General features: G+C 43.7%; 1 protein-coding gene across 1 annotated transcript; it reads right to left on the reverse strand.

Annotated features, from left to right (window-relative positions):
* Positions 1–11,059: 11,059 nt before the first annotated feature.
* Positions 11,060–11,845, reverse strand: LOC120837565. Its single transcript, XM_040207015.2, has one exon. It carries the CDS (start codon positions 11,843–11,845, stop codon positions 11,060–11,062), a length of 786 nt encoding a protein of 261 aa, XP_040062949.2.
* Between the last annotated feature and the right edge of the window lie 10,319 nt (positions 11,846–22,164).

Raw genomic sequence — 22,164 nt, forward strand, 5'->3', positions numbered from 1 at the left:
GTGCTGACTGATGCTGTCGCCATTGATGTTGTGGAAAAGTACCGACCTCAAGCGGAAACTAGCGCCGTTTTGTTCGACGTGATGGGTGGGAATGCGGGAATGCCCAGTCGCTGCCATCGTTTATCTATAGACGTCGGTTGCTGCAACGTGTAACTTATATTCGAGATGACTTTCAATTAAGTAACTCGGTTGTCAGAGATATCTACAGACGGCGTAAGTTTCCGAAACCAGCTGACTACAAAACTGCACACACTTGAGACAATTGATGGCACTGTACGCGCAAGAGCTTGCTTCGTTTTAAGCATGGTATTATGAGTGAACCACTGAAACGATACGGCTTAAATCTAGTTCGTTGGAATATCTAGCAGTACGTTTCTTAAGATTTTTTCATTTCCCTGGTGAGGGCATTGAGAACGAGAGCTTTCTCAAACAAAATGCGACGGGGCAAGTTAGCTGTTGTTCAATATGACTTTGCTCAAGCCTCGAGAAACGTCTCCATGTTTAGTTTTTTTTTTCCGGACGCTGAGTGAAAGCGCCACAGGTTTCTGTTGTGGGAGCTTTATCGACAAATGTTCCACTTTTCACCCGCATACGGATGATGTGAGATCTCGCGGCCTCTTTGTTTGTCTTGGGCCTTTAATTGCACACTGGTAGGTTTCAGCGTCTGTACGGCAACATAGCGACTCAAATTTTGCAAATAAACGACGGGTTGTCGATTCCTCCCTTCGTGAAATGTCAGGCGCTTACAATTCAAGCTCGCGTTTTAGTTTGTGGCCCGCGGGACGCGATTTCGAGCAGAAAATCTACTTTTTTGTTCAGTTCCGCTGTGCGAATGGCTCATTGTAGCAGACGAACTTCCGTCGTCTGCCCTCGCTCCTCGTCTGAGCGAGGCATGACGGGATCGAATTTCGGCCCAACGGCGCTACAGAGCCCAAAGACAACGCACAGCGAGCGGCGTAAACGCTCGCCTCCCCGCGCTGTATCGTGTTCTCGTGCACCGCCCAGGGATCGCGGGGGATTTCTCGTCAAAAGTTGCAAAGTGGCGCGCGCAGGGAGGAGGAAACTTTGCGGCGTTCTTCTGGTCACTCCGCCCGCTACGGTCAGGAAGCAAAGAATGTTCTGTTCCACGCGTTTATCGACCCAGGGCTAAGTAACTCCACGAGCGAGCCATACTGCCGCAAACTGGCGCTACTTCTAATTAACTCATGACGTGACAGTAATCCAACGGAGCTTCACAGACCGCCACAGACGCAATTTTCAAATATGTTTGTTTGTTTAAAGTCTAGTTTTCTTCACTTTTCTGCAGGCAGCCTAGAAATAAAACTTGTGTTTCTGGGCTGCCAGTACTAATAGATCTAAACAAAGAAATAAATAAGTGCGGAAATTTCGTTTCTATAGGCACCCTTTTAAAGGCGGAGCTTTTCTTGAACCGATGGGTGCCCATGTAATGAAGAAAAAATAGACCTTTACAAATCTTTGTAATGAGAAATTAGAGCGCAGCTTTTGAGGAGGAGGAGAGGAGGGTACGGAGGAGAGGTATGCCATTCTTCCTTTCCTCCTCCCGTGCTACTCCTCTGCTCCTCCTCCATTCCTCCTTGTCCCCTACGCGTTTCCTCCTGCTCCTCCCCTCCTCCTCATACTCCTTGTTTCCTCCTCTTCCCTTTCCCTCCACCTCCATCTTCCTCCTCCTCTTGCGTAACCTCCCATCCTCCTCCCCCCATACCCTCCCCTACTCCCCGTTTCTCCGCTAAATTAAGCTGAAAAATTGACGCCAAGTGGCCTCAACAAAAATTCAGTTTCCCCGGGAAACTTTCGCGAAGAAAATGACGTCACATGACTTCGTATCACGTCACCCATGAACCAATTCGGTTTCTCCGCTAGATTTCGCGGGAAAATCGACGTCAGGTGACCTCAAAAACAAACAAATTTCCCGCTAAATCTTGCGGGGCGGTTACGACGACCTCGACGTCGTCATACGCGGAAACGGGCGCCTAAGAGCTGTACTCGTCGAAAAATCCTCCTAGTGGAGCGGAGCAAAAGCACAGGAAAGCTTGGTGATCGTACAATCCGGGGTTCGATTCCCGCGGCGCAGTTAGCTAAATCTCGGTAATTATAATCAAGTATTAATAATTGAGACTTAGTATGTCGCTATATATGTTTTGTATGCCTAGCATGATACGGGCTGTGTACGCATAAAATCCGATCCATAAACACTATTTTTTTTTTCTTTTCTGTCGAGAGTGAGAAAAAAGAATGGCCGGACAACAAGAATCTCCAAACGCAGCAGAGGTTTATTTCACAAAGGAAAAAACAGACCTCAGTAACACATTCAGTGTTCCAATTCAGTGCACAGGCTCTGCTACCCAGGTGGTGTTGGTACGTTTCAACGTGTTTTTCACAGACCAGCACCATATGACCCACAAAAAAAAATATTTCAAAAATCAACTGTCTTTGAGCAGTGCCAATGACGCCAACGTGGCACACCTGTTAGTTGACAACGTCAGGTGAATTATTGTCCCTTCCTGATAGCAGATTGCCGCTAACAAAAACAAGTCTCTTGATAATTTTGCTTCAAAAAGACTGAACCAAAATATTCTAGGAACATAACTCAAACGACTAATATATATATATATATATATATATATATATATATATATATATATATATATATATATATATATATATATATATATATATATATATATATTTTTTTTTTAGCGACAAATAATGGATTTTTTACACCCGTGTCAACATCAGGCCAGCCACAAAAAAAAAAAGTATTCCCTTTTTTCTTCCGTTGCGGTACAAAGATTAAAGAGTACAATCGAAAGGCTTACACCGGCACTATAGAAATTGAAGTCGCAAGCTGAGTAGAATCACGGTGTCATCATAGTTGAGTATTTCCCCTTTTATCATTAATTATTTTCATACAACCCAGGTTCCCACTGCAGGCCCTGCTTCCTTCATCTGCCTTTCCCGCATATCGCAGTAGAGGCTCGCGAAATGCCTTGTTTGTTGTCACGAAATAAAATAGGGTGGTCGCCGTACTCCATCAATTATGTATAATTATTCACTCCGATATTCACTTTAACGACACTTCCATTCCTTCCGCACAGTTCTTAACGGCAAGTCGTATTCGACAAATGCGGAAACTGTTCAACACAATATTGTCCCGCGACCTCTGTACACCGAAATGGCATACGGAACTGTACTGAATGGAACATTTTCTAAAGAATTATGAAGTGAAAAAAAGAAAAGATGTTTACAATTCTCTGTAATGCCGAACTAGAGCGCAGCTCTTGAGGAGGTGGAGGGGAGGGTACGAAGTGGAGAGTATGCCCCTCCCCCCCTTCGTACCCTTCACTCCTATTTAGTAGGAAATTTTCGCTAAATTTGCCGCTAAATGTAGTGGAAATATTCCCTGCTAAGTATTGAGGGGAATTTTTCGGCTAAATTTAGCGGGGACTTCCTTCCGCTAGATTAAGCGGGGAAAATTTTCGGCTAAATTTAGTGGGAATCTTTTTACGCTAAATTTAGTGGGAAAATTTTTCCGATCAATTTAGCGGGAAAATTTACCCATAATGCAACGCGCGGGAATGCCGATGCCGACGCCGACGACGGCGACGGCGACACCGGTCAAGACGGAAACGGGCGCCTAAAGCTGCGCTCTGAAAACTAAATATGCACCGTATTTTACGCACCCGGTGTATAATCTGCAAAAGAAAATTGGGGGTCAAAAATAAAGTTTTTGCTTGGATAGTCTGCACCCAGTGAATGGATCGGACGTCGTGCTTAGTCCGCACGCCCAATCCGAACCTAACATTTATCACACACAGCACACCTTGACAAATTCCTGCAGTATTAGCTCACAAAGTAGCTTGTGTTATACATAAATCAACAATAATAGACTGATATTCATAAAATCCTTCACCTCTTATGACAGTGAATGATCTCGAAGAAAACAAATCCTTGTATAATCTGAACTTGTAGATAGACGCACCCGCTAAAATTTCAACTTTTAAACATGTATAGTTTGTGGACTATAGCCTGAAAAATGCGGTAGTCGTTAAGACAAGAAAAAATATTTGTCGTTTTAAAAAATGTTTAGCAAAATAAATTATGTGCGGTACCATAGTTTCTTTGTAGACCTTTTTCACGAGGCTGATGCCATATTGAATTTTGTCACTTGCGTATGGGCGAGAACATTGTTTTGCAATCGCCACACCAGTATAATACGTTTAGGATATAAGCGTTGCCGTCTATTTTTTTCCAACTTTCTGGTTAAAAACGTTAATTCTTTTTTATTCCCCGATACCGAATACGCCTACCAGGTGGCTCGGGACGAGTGTGAACGAAAAATGTATACACAGAGAAAACCCAGTGTGTCACCGAGAAAGCAGTAGATTGTCTGGAAACAATAAGAATGAAAAGAAAAAAAAAATAATCACGCCGAAAACAAGAAGTTGCGATATTAGCACCATGCATCGGCAGCAGTCATTCTCCGGAACACACTTTGCCGAAGCGAAATGAGTTTCGTAATAAGGTTCGGAGGGTGGTCGCTGCTGTGGCATGGCGCTTATATAGGAGCCTCTGTTTGAAGAGCCTAAAACTTAGATTTAAGAGCGAAAGAGAGAAAGAGATAGCAACTCGAACCAGAATGGGCTCTTGCAACCTTATGCCGGACACCTCCTGCGCAGATTATGTAGACTTGGTTCGCTTGCGCATGAGTGCGTTCTCGCGTGGAGAGAAAGATAAGGGGAAAATAGGCAGCAAAATTCTAAATACTTTGCTAGGGAATACTTTTTACTCTGCGAAAATCTCATGATCTAAGAGCCGACAGCTTTTGCGTAGTTAGAACGGCTGGACGCGCGTACACGCTTAGAAAAAAAGGGTCTATATAGCACTCACTGAAGGAAGGAACGCACTTGTAACCAATGTTTCTTCAGAACGGGAGAAACTTTCGTCCTTCAAAGCAGGGAAGCAAAGTTTCTCCGTCACCTGCATCTCATTATGGCGGCACCGAATCAAGCAAATTGAGCTAAATAAGGCTTAACAAGGACGTTACGTCTATTGAGCGGGGCGACAGGAGTAGCAAATAAAAGTGTAACACGAGCTGTCCACGGGCTGTATTTATATCTGAAGCCAGCTTGCCCCGCAGGTAAGGAACTTGCATTTCGAAAGCAGTCACTCATGGTGTATTAAACTGCTCACTTTCCAGCGCTCCACTCCTCTGAATAAAATCTGCGAGATCTGGGAACGCCTCCAAATCCGAGGTATGAGAATGGCGCGCCAGCCGAACGCTCGGCAGCTTTTCCGAGCGGCCAAAACCGCCGACACGGAACCGGATACCGAGGGCAACTTCCGCAACCGCTCCACTGCAATGGCGCAAGCTACCGCCCGAAACGAAAAGTTTGGCTGATACCATTCATCTATTTATTCAGCACACCTCCACGTCGCATCACCAGTGTCACCACTACTATCGCATTTATGGCGGTGCAACGGTACACCCGTTTCAACGGTAGGAGAAATGGCGGTCCCAAAGGCGAATCTTCGTTTTCCCAGTGAAAATCTCCCGCCAAGTGCCGAAGGCCTTCGGTACTCAATGATATCTGGTGCGTTTTACCGCCAGTAAAGCGAGGTGCAGTACTCGGCCTTAAAGCCACTAAATAAGCTACGCTTTCAGAGTATCGCATTCCTCTTCTTTGGCACTTTGCCGACAATACAGTCGCTCTATTCAACAATATTCTGGTTTGCTGCGGCATCATTGGACAGCAGCAGTCACGTGAGTCACTATCATCATCATCGCGTTTTTTCAACGCCCCCATCTTGGGTCCAGCGATCCACTGCCTGCTGCTGTTTTACTGTTTACTGCGCGCGCACGCTGAAGTCCGTCGCTCAGCACGCATTTTTTCCTTCTTATGTCAATATACGAACAACACGACCTTGATTCGCTGCTACAGCTGCGGCTACGGCTGCTGGCGAAGGCGACGGCTACAGCTCGGCTTGGCTCAGCTACAGGCACTCCTCCATCTGCGTATGGACCCAAGTTGGCGGCGCCTGACGCGCTTCAGACGCGTAGTTTGGGAGTTTCGGTACTCTGAAAGCGTAGCTTTATTTAGTGACTCTACTCGGCCTGTGAATTTAAGTGTCAGTAAGCATTTGGTGAATTTTCTCGCTTGCCTTTTGTTCTCGCGTGCTTTTTGCTGTGAAAGTGCTTTGAATCGTTTTGGAGGCACATGATTTTGCTGGACTTTATGGGAGCGAGAGTCTGCCACCACGGCCAGAGGCCGCTACCAACAGTAGAGCGCGCTTGCAACTGAGGTTCAATCTGACTTACACCAAAGAAGAAACATATCTGCCTTGTCAACAATGATCCACGTCATGTAAACACATTGTCCAATAATCTACATATAATCTTTCTAGCTTGAGCTAACAAAGGACTGTAGATATGCCACCTCAGAATCGTACAATGCTATTGATGGGGTGCTAATGCACGTGTCGCCGTCGCACAATTCCTTGTGAAAAACGCCTCCGACATCTCCCTAGTCGTTTTGTTACGATTCCTGCTCAGGATAACAGTTTCCTGAAGCTATGGGCCACAATCGCATCGGTTGCACTGTATCGCAAGATTACCCGAGGGCGAAGATCTTACTGCCAGTGCGTGTTCCCTTAGTCTGTCGTTGATGCAACTTCCGGTTTGTCCTATGTAAACCCTCCCACACGTTAAAGGTATTCTACACACCACCCCCTCCTTGCACTCCACATATTTAGTTTCATGCTTCTTCTTACATATACCCACCCTCAAATCTCCCCTTTCTATTCTTGCACACAGTTTGCACAATTTCTGAGGCGTTGAGAGTAGTACCGGTACTTCATGTTTTTCGCCCACTTTCTTCATACTATGGCTAAATTTGTGCACATATGGTATCATGGTCGGTCTAACTTTCCGCCTGACCTTCCCCCTACCCCTTCACCCTCCTCGAAGTTTTCGTAACAATCTTTCTGCCACGTGTTTAATAAGCGTAAGAGGGTACCCTCCATCCTCTAGTTTCTTCACCTGTATACCAAAGCCCTCCGCCATTTTGTTTGAGTACGATTTAGTCAGCGAGGCTCCCAAGCACGTAGTGGCAATACCTCTCTTAATAATTTTAGAGTGGTTTGAGTTTTAGAGTAACACCGCTTTCCTTGCTCTGGGGGAGTAAATCCAACATACATGGGGTGGCTTAAATATCAGTTTCGTTTCAGGTCCAAAAGTTGTAAAATGCACTGTACAGGATCGTCTGCAGTGAAACTCAGACCGGCGGCGCAATTCCTAAAAACATCAAACGTTTTTTTGTTTTTTTTTTAAAGTAAACTTTGCTTTTTTATTTTCCTCCCCCGAGTGTAACAGTACCAGGCAGTCGTCTACATACCTAAATATTCGGATGATATTACTATCTAGTTTAGCTTCAATATGTCGCTCGTATTTTGCCAAAATTAACTCACTCAGCACTGGAGCCATGTTCGTCCCAATACATATACCGTCCTTCTGCATGAATTGCGAACCTTCAAACGCAATATAGGTGGACTCCAGGTAGAAGTTCAACTTCTCCAAGAAGCTCCTTCCATGGATACCACATTCATTTTGGAACTTAACTTCCCCATATGTATCGACCTCTTCTCGTATACTTTCGAAGAGTTCCCTATGAGATATCGCGTAAAACAGGTTTCCCACACCAAAGGAAGCCGCGTGACAGAAACCTTTGTTAAGATCTCTCAGGAATTGAACCACGCCCTCTTAGTTACATACCTTGAAGGGGTCCTGGCACTGAAGACATTGTCATTGAAGATAAGACGACATCTGTAGTTGCAATGATCCCTTTTTTTTCAAATTCAAATTCAAATTCAAATTGTTTATTTGACATTCCTTGTCGAACAAAAAATGCCAGGGCAGGAACAAAAAGCTACAATACAGTAGCTTGACGGGGTTCCTGCCCCTACCTTGGCATAAGAAACAACCAAACCGACAGTTTAAAATTGACAAGACATATACACAGAAATTCAAACTATGAAAAATATACATGTAACCAATTTACATCAAATATAAACTAATACTGACATCGTGCACACTAAAACATGTATTCCGACAGTTCTATACAGGAAAGATATAAAGCAAATACAACAAAATTTTTGCACAATTATTCACTGTGTGAAAAAGTGTTCTTTCAATGTTTTTTTACAAATGGTGTGTATATCAAGGTTCCTTTTCTCTAAAGAGTTTAGACAACTAGGCATGCGGTGTTGCAGCCTGTCTAACCCATGATTAGTACGGGAAAAGGGTACCAGCCAGGAATCCTTTTTTCTAATATTATACGATGCATCATGAGGCCTTTTAAGGTTACACAACTTGATAAAAGTGGAATTGTTATTTTTAATGCTAAGTTTATATTTCATTATTAGATTAAAATTGTATAAGTGCTGGAAGGGAAGCACATTGAGTGAAGCAAATAATTCTTTTGTGTGGGCATCGTATGGGGCATTTACTATATGACGAATAGCTTTTTTTTGTAATAAATGCAACTTAGTTTTGTTAGCTTGCGACGTCACTCCCCAGACAAGGTTGCAGTAGTTTATATGGGATGCAAAAAGAGAGTTGTAGAGCATTAGCTTGACTTTAGTTGTTAGTATTTGTCTGAATCTACAAAGTATACCGCAAGCCTTTGCCAAGGTCCCAGCAACACGGTCCACGTGTGCATTCCAGCTTAAATGTTGATTAAAAGTTATTCCCAGTGTTTTGACTTCATTTGTAACTTTTATCATTTCTGATCCAAGCTGTATATTAATATCGCGAGTTATTAATTTTTGCACAGGCGCAAATAGTACGGCTTTTGTTTTTGAAACATTAATTTCTAAGACGTTTACCCTTGTCCACTCAAGCAGTTTATTCAGAGTAACATTTGCCAAACTAACGAGATCATTAATGTTATTTGACTGGAAAAAAAGACTGGTATCATCTGCGTAAATTAAGCAATTTGTGCACTCAATGGAATTTATTATATCGTTGATGTAAATATTAAACAACACTGGTCCCAATACACTTCCTTGTGGGACTCCCGAATGGACACTTAGAAGAGGAGAGCGTTTTTCGTTAATTACAACACATTGTTTTCTATGAGTTAAGTATGATTTTAGAAGGTCGCCAGGGATTCCTCGGAAACCGTAATGATCTAGTTTAGTGGATAGTATTACGTGATTAACTCTATCAAATGCTTTTGAGAAATCAATAAAAATACCTAATGTCAATTTATTGTTCTCAAATCCGTTTAGTATGAATTCTTTTTGTGTCAGTAAAGCTAATTCAGTCGACATGCCTCGACGGAAACCGAATTGCCGCTCCGTAAGTATTGAGTGCTTGTCGCAGAAGGAAGAGACTCTTTTGCATATAATCTTTTCTAAACCCTTCGAAATAACAGGCAGTACTGAAACCGGACGATAATTCGAAAAGTCATTTTTATCGCCAGATTTAAACAAGACACTCACTCTAGCGCGCTGCATGCTTTCTGGAAAAGTCCCCGTGAGTAAACAAGTGTTGAAAATATAACAAAGCACAGGCGCTAAGATGTCTAATACAAACTTTATAGGTTTAATTTCTAAATCATCAATGTCACGGGCCTTGCTATTTTTGAGTGTCATAAAAGTAGAGCAGATTTCCTCACAGGTTGTCGGCGCAAAAAATGCCGTATTTGAGTTAGGCGTTCCTAGAAGTCGTTTTACTCCACTGCTATCAGTTCCAGACACCACTGAGACTAAGTTCGTAAAATATTTGTTAAACGCATCTGCAAGCTCATTGCCCACTACTGTTTTATTATTTACTGTTAAGCGTAGTTCTTCATTATGGTGAGAACCACAGTTTAAAAGTTTGTTGATTTCGCGCCACACCACCTCACTCTGAGTACTTGAGAATACATTCTCGTAATATGCTTTTTTAGAGCTACGCAAAACTTTCGTCACAAAATTTCTATATTTTTTGAATTTGGAAAGATCATTCAAGTTTCTCGTTTTGACAAATTTCGAATATAAAACATCTCTTTTCTTGACCATTCTAAAGCAATCATCTGACATCCAAGGCTTCCGTAATTTTTTAGATTTCCTTACTTCCTTTAGTTTAAAGCAAGTATAATAAACCTGCTTAATGATGGCTATGAAATGTTCATAAGCTTCCTCAGCATTTGTAGATTCAAGCACTATACTCCAGTCTATGTTTGTGATTTCACCTCGAAAAATTTCCAAAGTTTTGGCATTAATTTCTCGCATTATATACGACTCAGTATGTCGTGCCTTTCCCTTGAAAAATTCACTATCTTTAAAAGACATGTAAATTGGAAAATGATCACTTAGACATGTTATAACCCTACCCGACGTTACATCGTCATTCATGTTATTTGTCAAAAACAAGTCCAGAAGGCTTTCAGAGTGACAGCTAATTCGCGTGGGCTCAGATATAACATTCCTACAGGAGAAGGATTCAATAAGTACCTGAAATTCACGTGTGGCTGCCGTATTCTGCAATAGATTTATGTTGCAGTCGCCGCCTATAATAACGCGCAAACCATTTGTACTCACAAAGTCTAACAACCTATCCAGAAAATCAAAAAAAAATTTTAGATTTCCGTTAGGAGGGCGATAGATGACAGCAAATACATATGTTTTGTATTGAAGTGTCAGAGCTTCATAATCTATGTTAATTTTTGAAAAATCTGATAGCAGGCTGCATGACAATTGCTCAGACACAAACTGCAGCACACCACCACCACGTCGATCATGTCTGTTTAAGAAAAAACTCTTGTATCCAGGTAGGCTTAGTACATCGCCTTCGCATGAGTACCATGTTTCGGTAATCATAATAACTTGAAACTTAAAGCGAAGTTCACCAAGAAACATGGTCAGTTCATCATCCTTATTTCGTGCAGACTGTGCATTACAATGCAGAAAGGCTAAACAATCACTGCTACGAGGGCGCGCGATATCTCTAGGTGCAGCCATCAAAAAAAGAAACAGATAAGCATGCAGAAAATGCGGACTAAGCCTCGTTAGGGCCTGCAGCTGTGTCACTCATTTTCGCCAGGTCGGTTTCACAAGTAATTTGGATTGCGCGGGATGTTTCTGTTTTTCGCACGAACACTTTGCCGTTTTTTGTCCACGCGAAGCGCCAATTCATTTCCCTCTTTTTTGCAATTGTCATTCCTAGCAGCTTTTTTAGTTTCGGGCACAGTTGCTCGTTCAAAAAGATTGGCTGTCTCACGGAGAAGCCTATTTCATCCGTTGTAACCCTTATCTTTCGTGCCTTCCCAAGGACTGCGTCACGCTTATCACGACTCTTGAAGACCACCACAATGTTGGAGGTTGTACCGGCGTTTACACCTGAGTTTTGACGACGATCGCCTTCAGCACTTTGGCCGGAATTACTGCTCTGGCTTGCAGTACTGTTCCGTACAGGAACACGGTGGCAGATCTCAACATCGTCCCCCGTTATAGGTTCCTCAAGTGCACCGCCAACCTTACCAAGCACTTCGACTAGGTCCTCGTTGCTGTCGTGAGGAATGCCTTTTATTTCAATTTTTTTTTTTCTGGAGTATTGATCCAGAGTCGTTATACGCATGGCGTTTTCGTTTGCCAGGATTTTGAGTTGTCCAAGCTCATGCGCCATCTGCTCGTTTAATGCTTTGAGGGTGGCATTTTCTTTCTTTAGGTCAGCACATTCTTTCCGGAATGTTTCAACATCTTTGTTCATGTACTCTAAGCTAGCCTTCAGCTCTCTAACTTCCCTGCGCACCTCACGTTTAAGGTCAGCAATGTCACTTCCCATTGCACACAATCAGCGCGTATTACAGTACCAATACACAAAATAATGAAGAACAGTTGGCAGCAGGGGCAACGGAGATAATAAAAAACAATTTTAGATATACAAATTGCAACAAAGTATCACAGCCCCACCTGCGAAATAAGTTGAAAGTCAGCGTCCGTTCGGTCCGTCGCCTCCGCTGCCAAGTGATCGCCGAAGTGGCCGCGGTGTCCTTTTCACGAGAACGGAACCAGGATGGCCAAGCACGTGATCCCACGAGGGCGGGCCGTACAGTGCAGTTGCACTCGTCGTTTGGCTTCTGGTGATTGTTCGCTGCTATCTTCGCTTGCCACGGGATGCTGTTGAAGTCTGCGAAATAAGTTGAAAGTCAGCGTCCGTTCGGTCCGTCGCCTCCGCTGCCAAGTGATCGCCGAAGTGGCCGCGGTGTCCTTTTCACGAGAACGGAACCAGGATGGCCAAGCACGTGATCCCACGAGGGCGGGCCGTACAGTGCAGTTGCACTCGTCGTTTGGCTTCTGGTGATTGTTCGCTGCTATCTTCGCTTGCCACGGGATGCTGTTGAAGTCTGCGAAATAAGTTGAAAGTCAGCGTCCGTTCGGTCCGTCGCCTCCGCTGCCAAGTTTGTGTAACTATAGACCTCAATGGCATACTCTCCTTATGTGTTTTTACTGAGAAAAAAAATCTTAAGATGAAATTCCTTAGCCTGTACTATTGAGGCCTTTAGCCTGTCAAGGCCCAGACTGTGACACATTTCGACGCCCTATCCTTTACCTTCGTGAGGAAGATCTTTTTCACTTGCTTAAAATCCTTTATGACCGCCTGTTTACTTCTTTCTAAAAAATCAGCCTCGGGAACCATGACAAAGCTACCCTACTTATCAGCCACCAGTAGCTTGAGTCCCTCTTTCAAACCGTAGGAGACAACCCGCTCCACCTTATGCCTTTCTGAGGTCCGACCCCTATCTCCCGGGGTAGTACATCCACTCCGTCTAATATACATCTATTTCTGTCCGTTTGCACTATTCTTTCGCCTACATTTCTGACAAGTGCGAGCAGTCCCTGTGGCTGTAGGTTCGATTCACAGTCAAGCTTGGCACCTTTTACCAAACTCTTTACGATCGCTTCAGGTGCTTTGGCGTCCTCCATCATCACCACGTTGCACACGCCGCTCTTCTTTCCTCTCGTAGGCTTGGGCAACGCCATCCGTAGACGCCATAAAAATTCTGTGCTACTTCCAGCTTGCCGGCAACATTCCCTGAACTTCCACTCCTCCAGCTTCTCGTCCTTATAGACAGAATAGCACCATACCTTGAGGCCCTCTTGAAGTCTCGCCTGCCTTCAGATTTCAGCGCGAGAAGGTGGCAAAGCACAAAAACTCGAGAGATTGCCAGCTTGGCTCAAATGTACATTAAAACAATCTAGCGAAAAATCGCCCAGAAACAGAAGGCGCCTTCGCAATCCAGAATTACATGACGGAGCATCTCAAACTCACCAAACAAACCGCAGTTGGATCTAATTGGAAGGTAGAGGCCGTTGTTTTCGAACCATGATTTCACTGGCAGTGTTTTTGTGTGAAAACTGATGAAGAAGTCCTTGGTTTTGGAGGAGACAGCCAGGCTGCGCCATCACGTGAGGAGATGTTTTCCGGCGGATGATTCAAAACCCTTTGTGCACAAAGGTTCTCGAAACATGCTGCTAACTGTGTCCCAAAAGGTTTTCCTCTTTTTCACTTGCTAGAGATACTCCCACAAGTACCTCGATTCAAAGAATTTTGACGCCTCGACAATTTCCTTGTAGAACCGCAGGCGCTTAACTCTCAGCGGTTGCTCCAATGTGCCAGCTACCCAGTGGCTAGGGTGCGCGCCTTCAAAGTTATGGTAGGACCACCGCGTAATTTCATCATTTGTGTATCTGAACAAAAAGAACCGACATGTTTTCACTTAAAGGGCCACATGCATCAAGGCGAATTCCCCATTCTTGAGGTTAAGGAACGCATTTGTGCACTTCGTTTTCTTCCATCGGCGACCACCAAACAAATGCTGCGAAGTGCTGTTATGCCTTGGACACTGTGCTGGCGTCGACTGGATTAGCCTGGGCCGTATACATCAAACAAAAAGAGGAAACAGGGTAACACAAAAAGCTTCGCTGGATAAAATGTTCCATCTTATCCTTCTTATCCAGCAAAGCTTCGTGTGTAACACAAAGATGGCATCTTCTGAAACGTGACCGACGTTTCATACCTAGAACTTTATCCCTAACACGCCTAATGGCGTTCAGTCGCAGTTACTCAGCCACGCTCCTGGAGATTTGTCTAGGTTAAGACGAGATTCCGATATGGCACAAAACCCTTGAATTATGTCCATAGCCCTCAAAGTCCCTTCTCTTTCGGAAAAGATAACAGAAACATCATGCGCGAACACTCGGACTTTCAGGTGTTTAGCTGGCAGTTGAAGCCCTCGGATTCCTTCATTTATTTAGATAGCCTGACACAGTGGATCTAAGTAGACCGCAAGTAGCAGAAGGGAAACGGGCATCCCTGCCTGACTGACAATTGTACGTTGATTTTTCCTGATGTTGGACCGTTTACTAATATTCTGGTGGATATGAAGTTGTAGCACAAGTGTACCCAATCGGAAAGAACATTGCCTATGTTAATGCATTTTACGGCCACGGGAAAACAAGAATTCATGGTCCACTCGGTCGAAAGCACGACTCGTCAATCTGAAGGACCGCAAGGGGCATTTTGAACACTTCAGCCACTTCGCATATTGTTCGTATTGCGTGGAGGCTGTGCTCAAATGAACGCGACTTCAACGCGTAGGTCTGGTGATCTTCGAACACATTTCGCAATGCCTATTTTTTGCCTTTTAGCTAAGATTCTAGCCAAAATTGTATTATATGTACGCAAGACACTTATGGGCCTAAAATTGTTTACTGAAGGTATGTCATTGCCGGAGTGCGGCTTGGGAATGAGTACCACTAGTAATTGGCGCACGGTGGGCAGTAAGCGTTTTCTTTAGATTATCTCCTCCAACACTTTCTGTAGGAGATGTTCTAACTCGTCGGGAGACATATAATATTCCGCACATATGCCGTCGGAACTGGGGTACTTGTTTGACGACATTTCCCGTATTGCCCTTCGGATTTCGTTTTCCGTAAATTCCGTGTAGGTTAAGGCTGATTGATTAACCTGCCCATTAATCGATTAATATTAGAATCACGATTAACTTGTTTAACAATTTAATTAGTTAAGTTTTGACAAACAAACAAAAATATCAAACTTACACCCTTTCACCACGCAGACGTGGTCTAGAACACATGTATGAAAGTAAATTGATCAAATTTCGCCCTAATGTAAGCTGTAGGTAAGAGAGTTTTAACTACAAACAAGCCGAGAACGTTATACGTGTCTCGGCCACTTCAACTCTGTACGAGTGTCTGTGTAGCGCAGCAGAGACTACTGTGAACAATCAAAAGAGCTTACTATGGTCGGAGAATATCAACGAACTCTGCCTCTGCGGCTGAAGTAGTTATTTATGAGTTTGAATGTTTCTAGACTGCTCTGAACTGCCCATCAAGGTGTTTTTAAACTCCGAAATTCTAAATTGCTCCGTGTGTCACATATTCTGCGAAAGTAAAAAATTTAATTTCGACGTATTTTAAACTACTATGCATAGGAATGAACAAAACTGATTAATTAATACATTTATGAGTGTCGAATAATCGGGTTCCGTTTTTTAATCCACGACTAGCCATAGTTACGGGTATTTGCGTACCCCTTGGCTTGCTTCCTTTTGAAGCTGCTGTAGCATATGCCTTCCGCAAGACGGCTATCGCAGACGTTTTGCTTTTGAAACGTTCGGACGTATATTCCTCTTCAGATATATTTGCAATATCCTCTTCAGTGGAAGCGCTTTGTTCGTTTTCGTCTTTTATCTTGCGGATGGTACTGCGCTTGATTCTTTGTTTCTCAAAGAACTGATAAAGCTTTGAAGGTAGTTCATCACGCTCGACCTGTTTTTCCCGGCGCCTCACCACAGCCCTGTAACTTTTTTTCATCGAAGTCAAAAGCTCGTATTTTATGGCTTTTTTACTCCTCTTTTTCGTCTTTTTTTTTGTTTTTTTTTTTTGTTTTTAATTACGAAATTTCTTTTGCCTTTTTTTCTCCATATGACCTTTCTTCACTTTTCACTACCGCCTTCGAATTCGTCCAGCTTTCAGTATCAAAACCCGAGTCTCCAGCTGCTAACCGCAGTTTTTTCTTTTATGATAGTTGAAATCTCTTCATCCTCAACGAGGCTCTCGTTTAAATTTCAGTGCCCACTAAAGTGCGTAGTTTAATGGTGGCTTGTGCCAGCCTTCCACTCAATGGTGACCATGCCATGGTCTGAGAAAGGAACAGGTGAAACATCGTTGCGGGCGTTTTTGACTTCAAATTCATCTAATATTAAAATTTCGTATAACCGCGCGATAGACTCACCAATCATCACGACCTTCGGAACTGCCAACACAATTTAAGTCACCGGCTAGAATGACCTTCGCCGGCGTATCAACCACAGAAATAATCAACTAGAAAAAAACTTTTCCGCTCACTCAAGTTGTTTTGCGAGTACACGCATATCACGCTTATCAAGGTGCCCGTTAAAATACAGTAGACACAGCTGATTCTGCGGCAATCGTCGTGTCCAATATCAGAGCATGCCCTCAAGAAATATTTCCTGAGAACAAACACCGCGCATCCTCCGCTTTATCCGCTCCAGTACGAAAGAAAAACCTAATAGTGTTTCTTGAAAACTTCAGGCGCTCTTTCTTCTTCCTCTCGTGTTTCAGTATTAGTTCATGAACACAGCGTAAATTAATCCGCTTTTCTAGCAACAAATCTAAAAGCCATTGATTCTGCATGGAATTGGATACCGAACTTAATACATTGAGTGTGCCAACGACTGTCATGATTGTGTTTTGGGATATCATATCACGCGGAAAATCTTGCCTTGTATAAGCAATCATAGATGCTAGACAAGAAAACAATCAAGACAACCAACACACTTTGTTTTACCGGTTGGCGTATTTCTGAAGAAATCCTGGTTTGGATCACGTAGTGTTCATGGCAAATACGTGGTCAAGCGACGACGCTCCGACTACCCTCAGCTTGAGGACAGATGGAACGTTGTCCACCTGTTTCCACCACTTGCCACTGACGATGTTGTAGCGTTGACCGGCTGCGCTATCTGGCATGGTTCCTTTCACCTTGCGCATAGTAGTCGTTTTGCTAAAAAAACTAAAAAAATATACATACACTCGGTTCTGAGCTCACAGCGCCGAGTGAGTGTATATTTTTTAGTGGGTCTGTGTTTGTGAGTGTTTCTCTTGTGGTGCGCTGTAACGCTAATCGCGCGGCGCCGTCAAAACTTCTCGTAAACAAAACACGACAACTAATATTCCAGTCGCATTCGTTCTGCCGCGCGCGTACCCAACAAAAAAGTTCCCTATTTATATTTATTTGTCGCTTTTTTTTTAATGTACTACAATGCTTTCCTAATGTCCTCGGGAAAATAATACGCCATGAAACACAAAATACAACAGGAAACGACGCGAATTCAACCGCCAGCAGTGCTTGAAACTGCGCCTACGCAGGCTGCGGCTATCAAAATCACAGTCCACTCGATTAGGGTTAGCAGGGACGCCGGTGAGAATTCAGCCTCGAACCCAGTGACTGGGCTGGAAAATGGTTGCTTGCTTCTGGGGTCGAGTGCTTCTTGGAAAGGTGTATAGGCGCTAAAAAGCTGCTTATTAATCTTCGTATCAAGTGCAACCAAAAACGAAGATTAATGCGTAACTTTTAGAGCACAAAGGAAGCGCCTCATAAAGATCGCAAGCACCACGTGATGGACCTGTGCGCCGGTTAAAAATTATCCTAGTAAAACTGGTCCGATTTGAATCATGATTTAAGTCACGATTTAAATCATCTTGACTTCTATCCTGCACTCTGTTTGTAGCCCTAGTTCCGCTTTTTTATCAACCCCTTTCGCGCGTGTGTTATCAGATTTACTCTTGACGACAGAGGGAATTTGACCTTTTTTGTTTTCTGATCGAATGTGGGAAGAAGCGAAGCCAGAGCTTCTTAAACAAATGGGGAAACATATAAATCAGACAGTACGGTGTCGGTGTACTACAGAAAAGGTCATTTTTGTAAATAAATATGCAGAAACTACTCACGCTGCAGCCTCCTACGCTGCTTATAATCCCCCTCCATTTTTTTGTTATTCGGGAAACGCCTGACGTTTACGGGACGTCTTTAATGTTTTAATAATAAATTCTGCTAGTGAAGTTCAGAATGACCGCATGCGCTAAAGGTCGAGATCACACTATACATCATACAAAAGGCAGTGGCATACGGATTCGAAAGCGGGTCCCCGCGAGATCCGGGCTTCCAATGCCGCATGGAAACGAGTACAATGAGGAAACTTGGCAGGCGGCATTCGAACCACGGATATTGCAGTGACTCGTGCTTGCAGACTGTCTTTGTGTTGATGTATGAGCAGTGCGACCCCGGCAGAAGGCATCCCCGCATAATTCAGTTGAGTGAACGCTCGATTCTTGAGGCTCATTCACACAGTTCCGTGGACTGCGTTGCGCTCCGTTGCGTCGTGAATCACGGCGCCTCTTCATTGGCTCGTCTGAAGTGTCGTCATAGCAACAGCTCCAACGCCACTATATGAACCAGCCTTTAGATTCGTAGGGGATTTTTCTCCGCATCCTTCACACGGCCGGTGAGCATTTCTACGCATTGGACAGTTTTGCGGTGAGCTTTTTTCCGGTGAGCTAATTTTCGGTGACCTTGCTTCCGATGAGCTTTTCTCCGCCGCCCCCCTAAAATCACTTATACGCGTCCATCGAGGATAAAAATGTCGGAAAATATTTGCGGAGCATATTTAGGGATAATTTGGAGGTGCATTTATTTACGATGTTCTCGTATATGTCTAAGGTAATCGGCCATTTATTTATGTTGTGAAATCGTCAGTGAGTAATAAAGTATTATTTTATTATCATCAATTAATTTTACTATATGAAGTTCAAATAACTGCTTGAGACCAACACGGGAGTATGATACTCAAAATCGAAAATACGCCAGCCCTTCAGCCAATCTGCGGAAACGTGCTTTTTTGTTCGCTGTTTTGCAGTGTGAAGCACCAGGTCGCGGGGTATGGCAAAAGGGGCATTCTGCTCACATGATAGATCTAAAAGCAAATACGCGGAATGTGCAGGAAACGAAAAATAATAAATGGTATTTTTCTATATAATCCAATACACGATGTCAAAAAAAATGTATAGAGAGGCAATGATATTTCTAAGTACACATAAATAGCGCGAAGGACAGATGAAGATTCCTATAATCCTAACATAAATCACATTTGGGCATCAGCTAACATGAACTCGAAACTTCGCGAAACACGGACTCGGAAGGCTAGCATTATATACGGTTTTACGTGTACTTGTTTTCGGCCCTCACTTTACAACCGTACTCTCTATCAGTGATGCACATTAACATTTTATTGGGCTGCCGGATATCATCGCGAGATTCCTATATATACTGCACAACTTTAATATTTGGACATCTGATTTGCTAGTATTGAGAACATGGAATTTCACCAGAAAACTGAACTGTTTAACAGAGTTTGCACGAGACGCCATCGCGCACTATGATGGTGGTCAGTGCGATGTGTTGTTGCAAGGAAATTCGAATTCTGTGGTGCAAAATGCACGCTGCGGAAGGTTCGCGCTCAGTGCAAGTCATGTATTTGTGAGACACAATTTATTATTTTCTGGTGCAGCGTCACGAGGAATGGCGCGAGCGTCCGGTTTCACGAAAACGCAATTTCTTGCAGCAAATAAGCTAGTTTCCGGGGCCACGTTTTTCTCGTCTGTGCCGAAAGTGCGGGGAAGAGAAAGCTTTACAAAACACTGTGTTTTTAAAACTACCCCCTCTTTTTTTCTTTTTTTTTTTTCGTTGCTAATTTAGAAAATATATTTTATTCCTGAGCTATACTCCCTCCTCGTTTCGGGGGTGTTCATTTGACAATTATATTTGTGTAACTTCTTAACAGTAATCCTCCACTGCTTTTATTTAGCCCCCCAAAACTGAAAGTTTAAACGAAACTTGGGAAATAACTTGAGGACGACACTCCTGTGAGATATAAAGCGACTGCGACTGGTCTTTCTGAGGCCACAAGGATCTTTCTTCTCAGGTATCCCTCTGATACGTATACTTGCAGCTCTATGTAACGTCGGATTGAGAAGTCCCATTTATTTATTTGAGTATTAGCAAAAGTATACACGATCACCCCAATGACCAATCAATACGAGAACATCTGTTTCCGATGAGAAGATGTGTTTCTGATATTATTGTGTTTTCAATATCCGGGTATCTAGTTTCTGACATCGATCTTGTCTATCCCGATAGCTGGTCGCGCGCTGCTAGGTCTAACGTAGGAGTGCGCGACCAACTAGCCAATTTTATCCTATCCTAACCTATTCTAATAATTTAGAGAAAATAAAAAAATAGATTTTCAATAATTCATCAATAAATTTATTATCAACCGAAGATCGATGATCGCATGACAGTCGATTATCGCACGACAGTCGATCACCGCTCAATGAATAGATCCACTGGGAGTCGCCAATGTCTGTGACATCATGTCACGAGACATCTGAGAATTTTAATTACTACGAAAATTATCCCTTGGCTGGTTTCAAACCAGCGACATTTCGTTCAGAAGCCCGATGCGGTACCTCTCCGTTACGGATGCAATTGTCTCTTCTTTTTTTTTCCAACGCAAAAACAAGTTTATTTACATCATATTTACACGTTCACTCACAAGAGGTCAGACCAGATTCATACAGAGAGTATGACCGAAGAAGAAAAGGCACGTGCATCCTAAGATGTTGCATTACAAACCGTATCATCAGTAGATAGACAAACAAAAAAAACGTGACGCGTGCTACGACGCAGTACACCCTAAGAAATAGGGGGCGCACAGGGGTACTGCCCCCGTCCCACCATGCAACTCGCCAAAACCAAACCTCCCCACCCCGTCCAGCGACCCCGAGCTGGCGACACCAACCCCCAGGAGAGGCTCGATAGTCGAGCAATACAACCCATCAAAATAGCCAATGTACTCATCAAAGGCTGCATTAAGACAATCAAGGTTTTTTTGGCCCTGCTACAAAAACTCAGTAGTGATTAGATCCCGTGTGCAATCGTGGGAATTTGTCACGGAAGTGGGGAAAATCTTTAATAAATGAAAATAATAGGCCACTCCGAGGCCAACAAAAATTACTTTAAAACAAAAAGAATAGAAGTGCTAGGTTGGACCGATGGCAGGCGATAGATCCACGCCCGGTGCAAGGTCAGGTAAGGAGGCGACGACACGTAGATGGTCGAAAACAAAACACAAATTTAAAAAGACTTAACACCAAGCAGTCGGTGGCGCGCGGCGACAAAGTAGGAACAACATAGAAATCACTTACCGAACTATCCAAACACCCTCGGGAGTACATGCACTAACATTCCGGTTAGTAACGCTAATAAAACATTCCCGAACAACCCTCGATAGGACAAACTTAAAATTGATCTAACACGTTGGCCCTAGCCAATCACAACATAAAATAAAAGTCTTATCTGTAGTCCAGACGCTGCCGAAGCCTGTCTTGGAGTCCCTGGTCGATGAAGAGGAGTCGTCACGGAGTCCGGAATCTTCACGCTGCTTGCAGGGACGACCCGACGCCTTACACGCGCACGCACACGCACCGCAGTGCAAACACGCCCGAAGGCTAAAATAAGCTCAGGTCCACCGGCAAACTAGGGTCACAGCCCTACGTACAGGAAATACAATCGCGACTCAAAGACAAGGCAATGACGAGCGGAGTCCCGGCCAGCTCCGGACACTGTTAACCCCAAAGACCAACCACCCTTTTTCCTTCCAGTCCACGTCTTTATATTCAGACCAGCAGCATTTTCAGGGCTCTTAATCTGCCAATCAGCAATGAGCTTCTTAGCGCCAATCACCGCACTTCGTTTTAGCAAAGCAATTAAAAATACAAAGTACAGTACCGAGAAACAATCCGCGAGAGACTTTGCCCGTCTGCGCGGCGGTGAACGCAATTCGAGATGCCTGGAGCACTGTCTTCGGTCGACAAGCAAAATTAAAATAACAAATACAACAAACCAATGCTCTCGGTCGGCTTCGACTTTCGAAGAATGGAGACACCATCCAGCGCTCCCATGTCCTCTCTCACCTGGGGAGAGGGTTCTTCCGCCCGGTT

Source organism: Ixodes scapularis, unplaced genomic scaffold (assembly GCF_016920785.2).
Source record: "Ixodes scapularis isolate PalLabHiFi unplaced genomic scaffold, ASM1692078v2 PGA_scaffold0__279_contigs__length_252992795, whole genome shotgun sequence".
NCBI classification, from domain to species: domain Eukaryota; kingdom Metazoa; phylum Arthropoda; class Arachnida; order Ixodida; family Ixodidae; genus Ixodes; species Ixodes scapularis.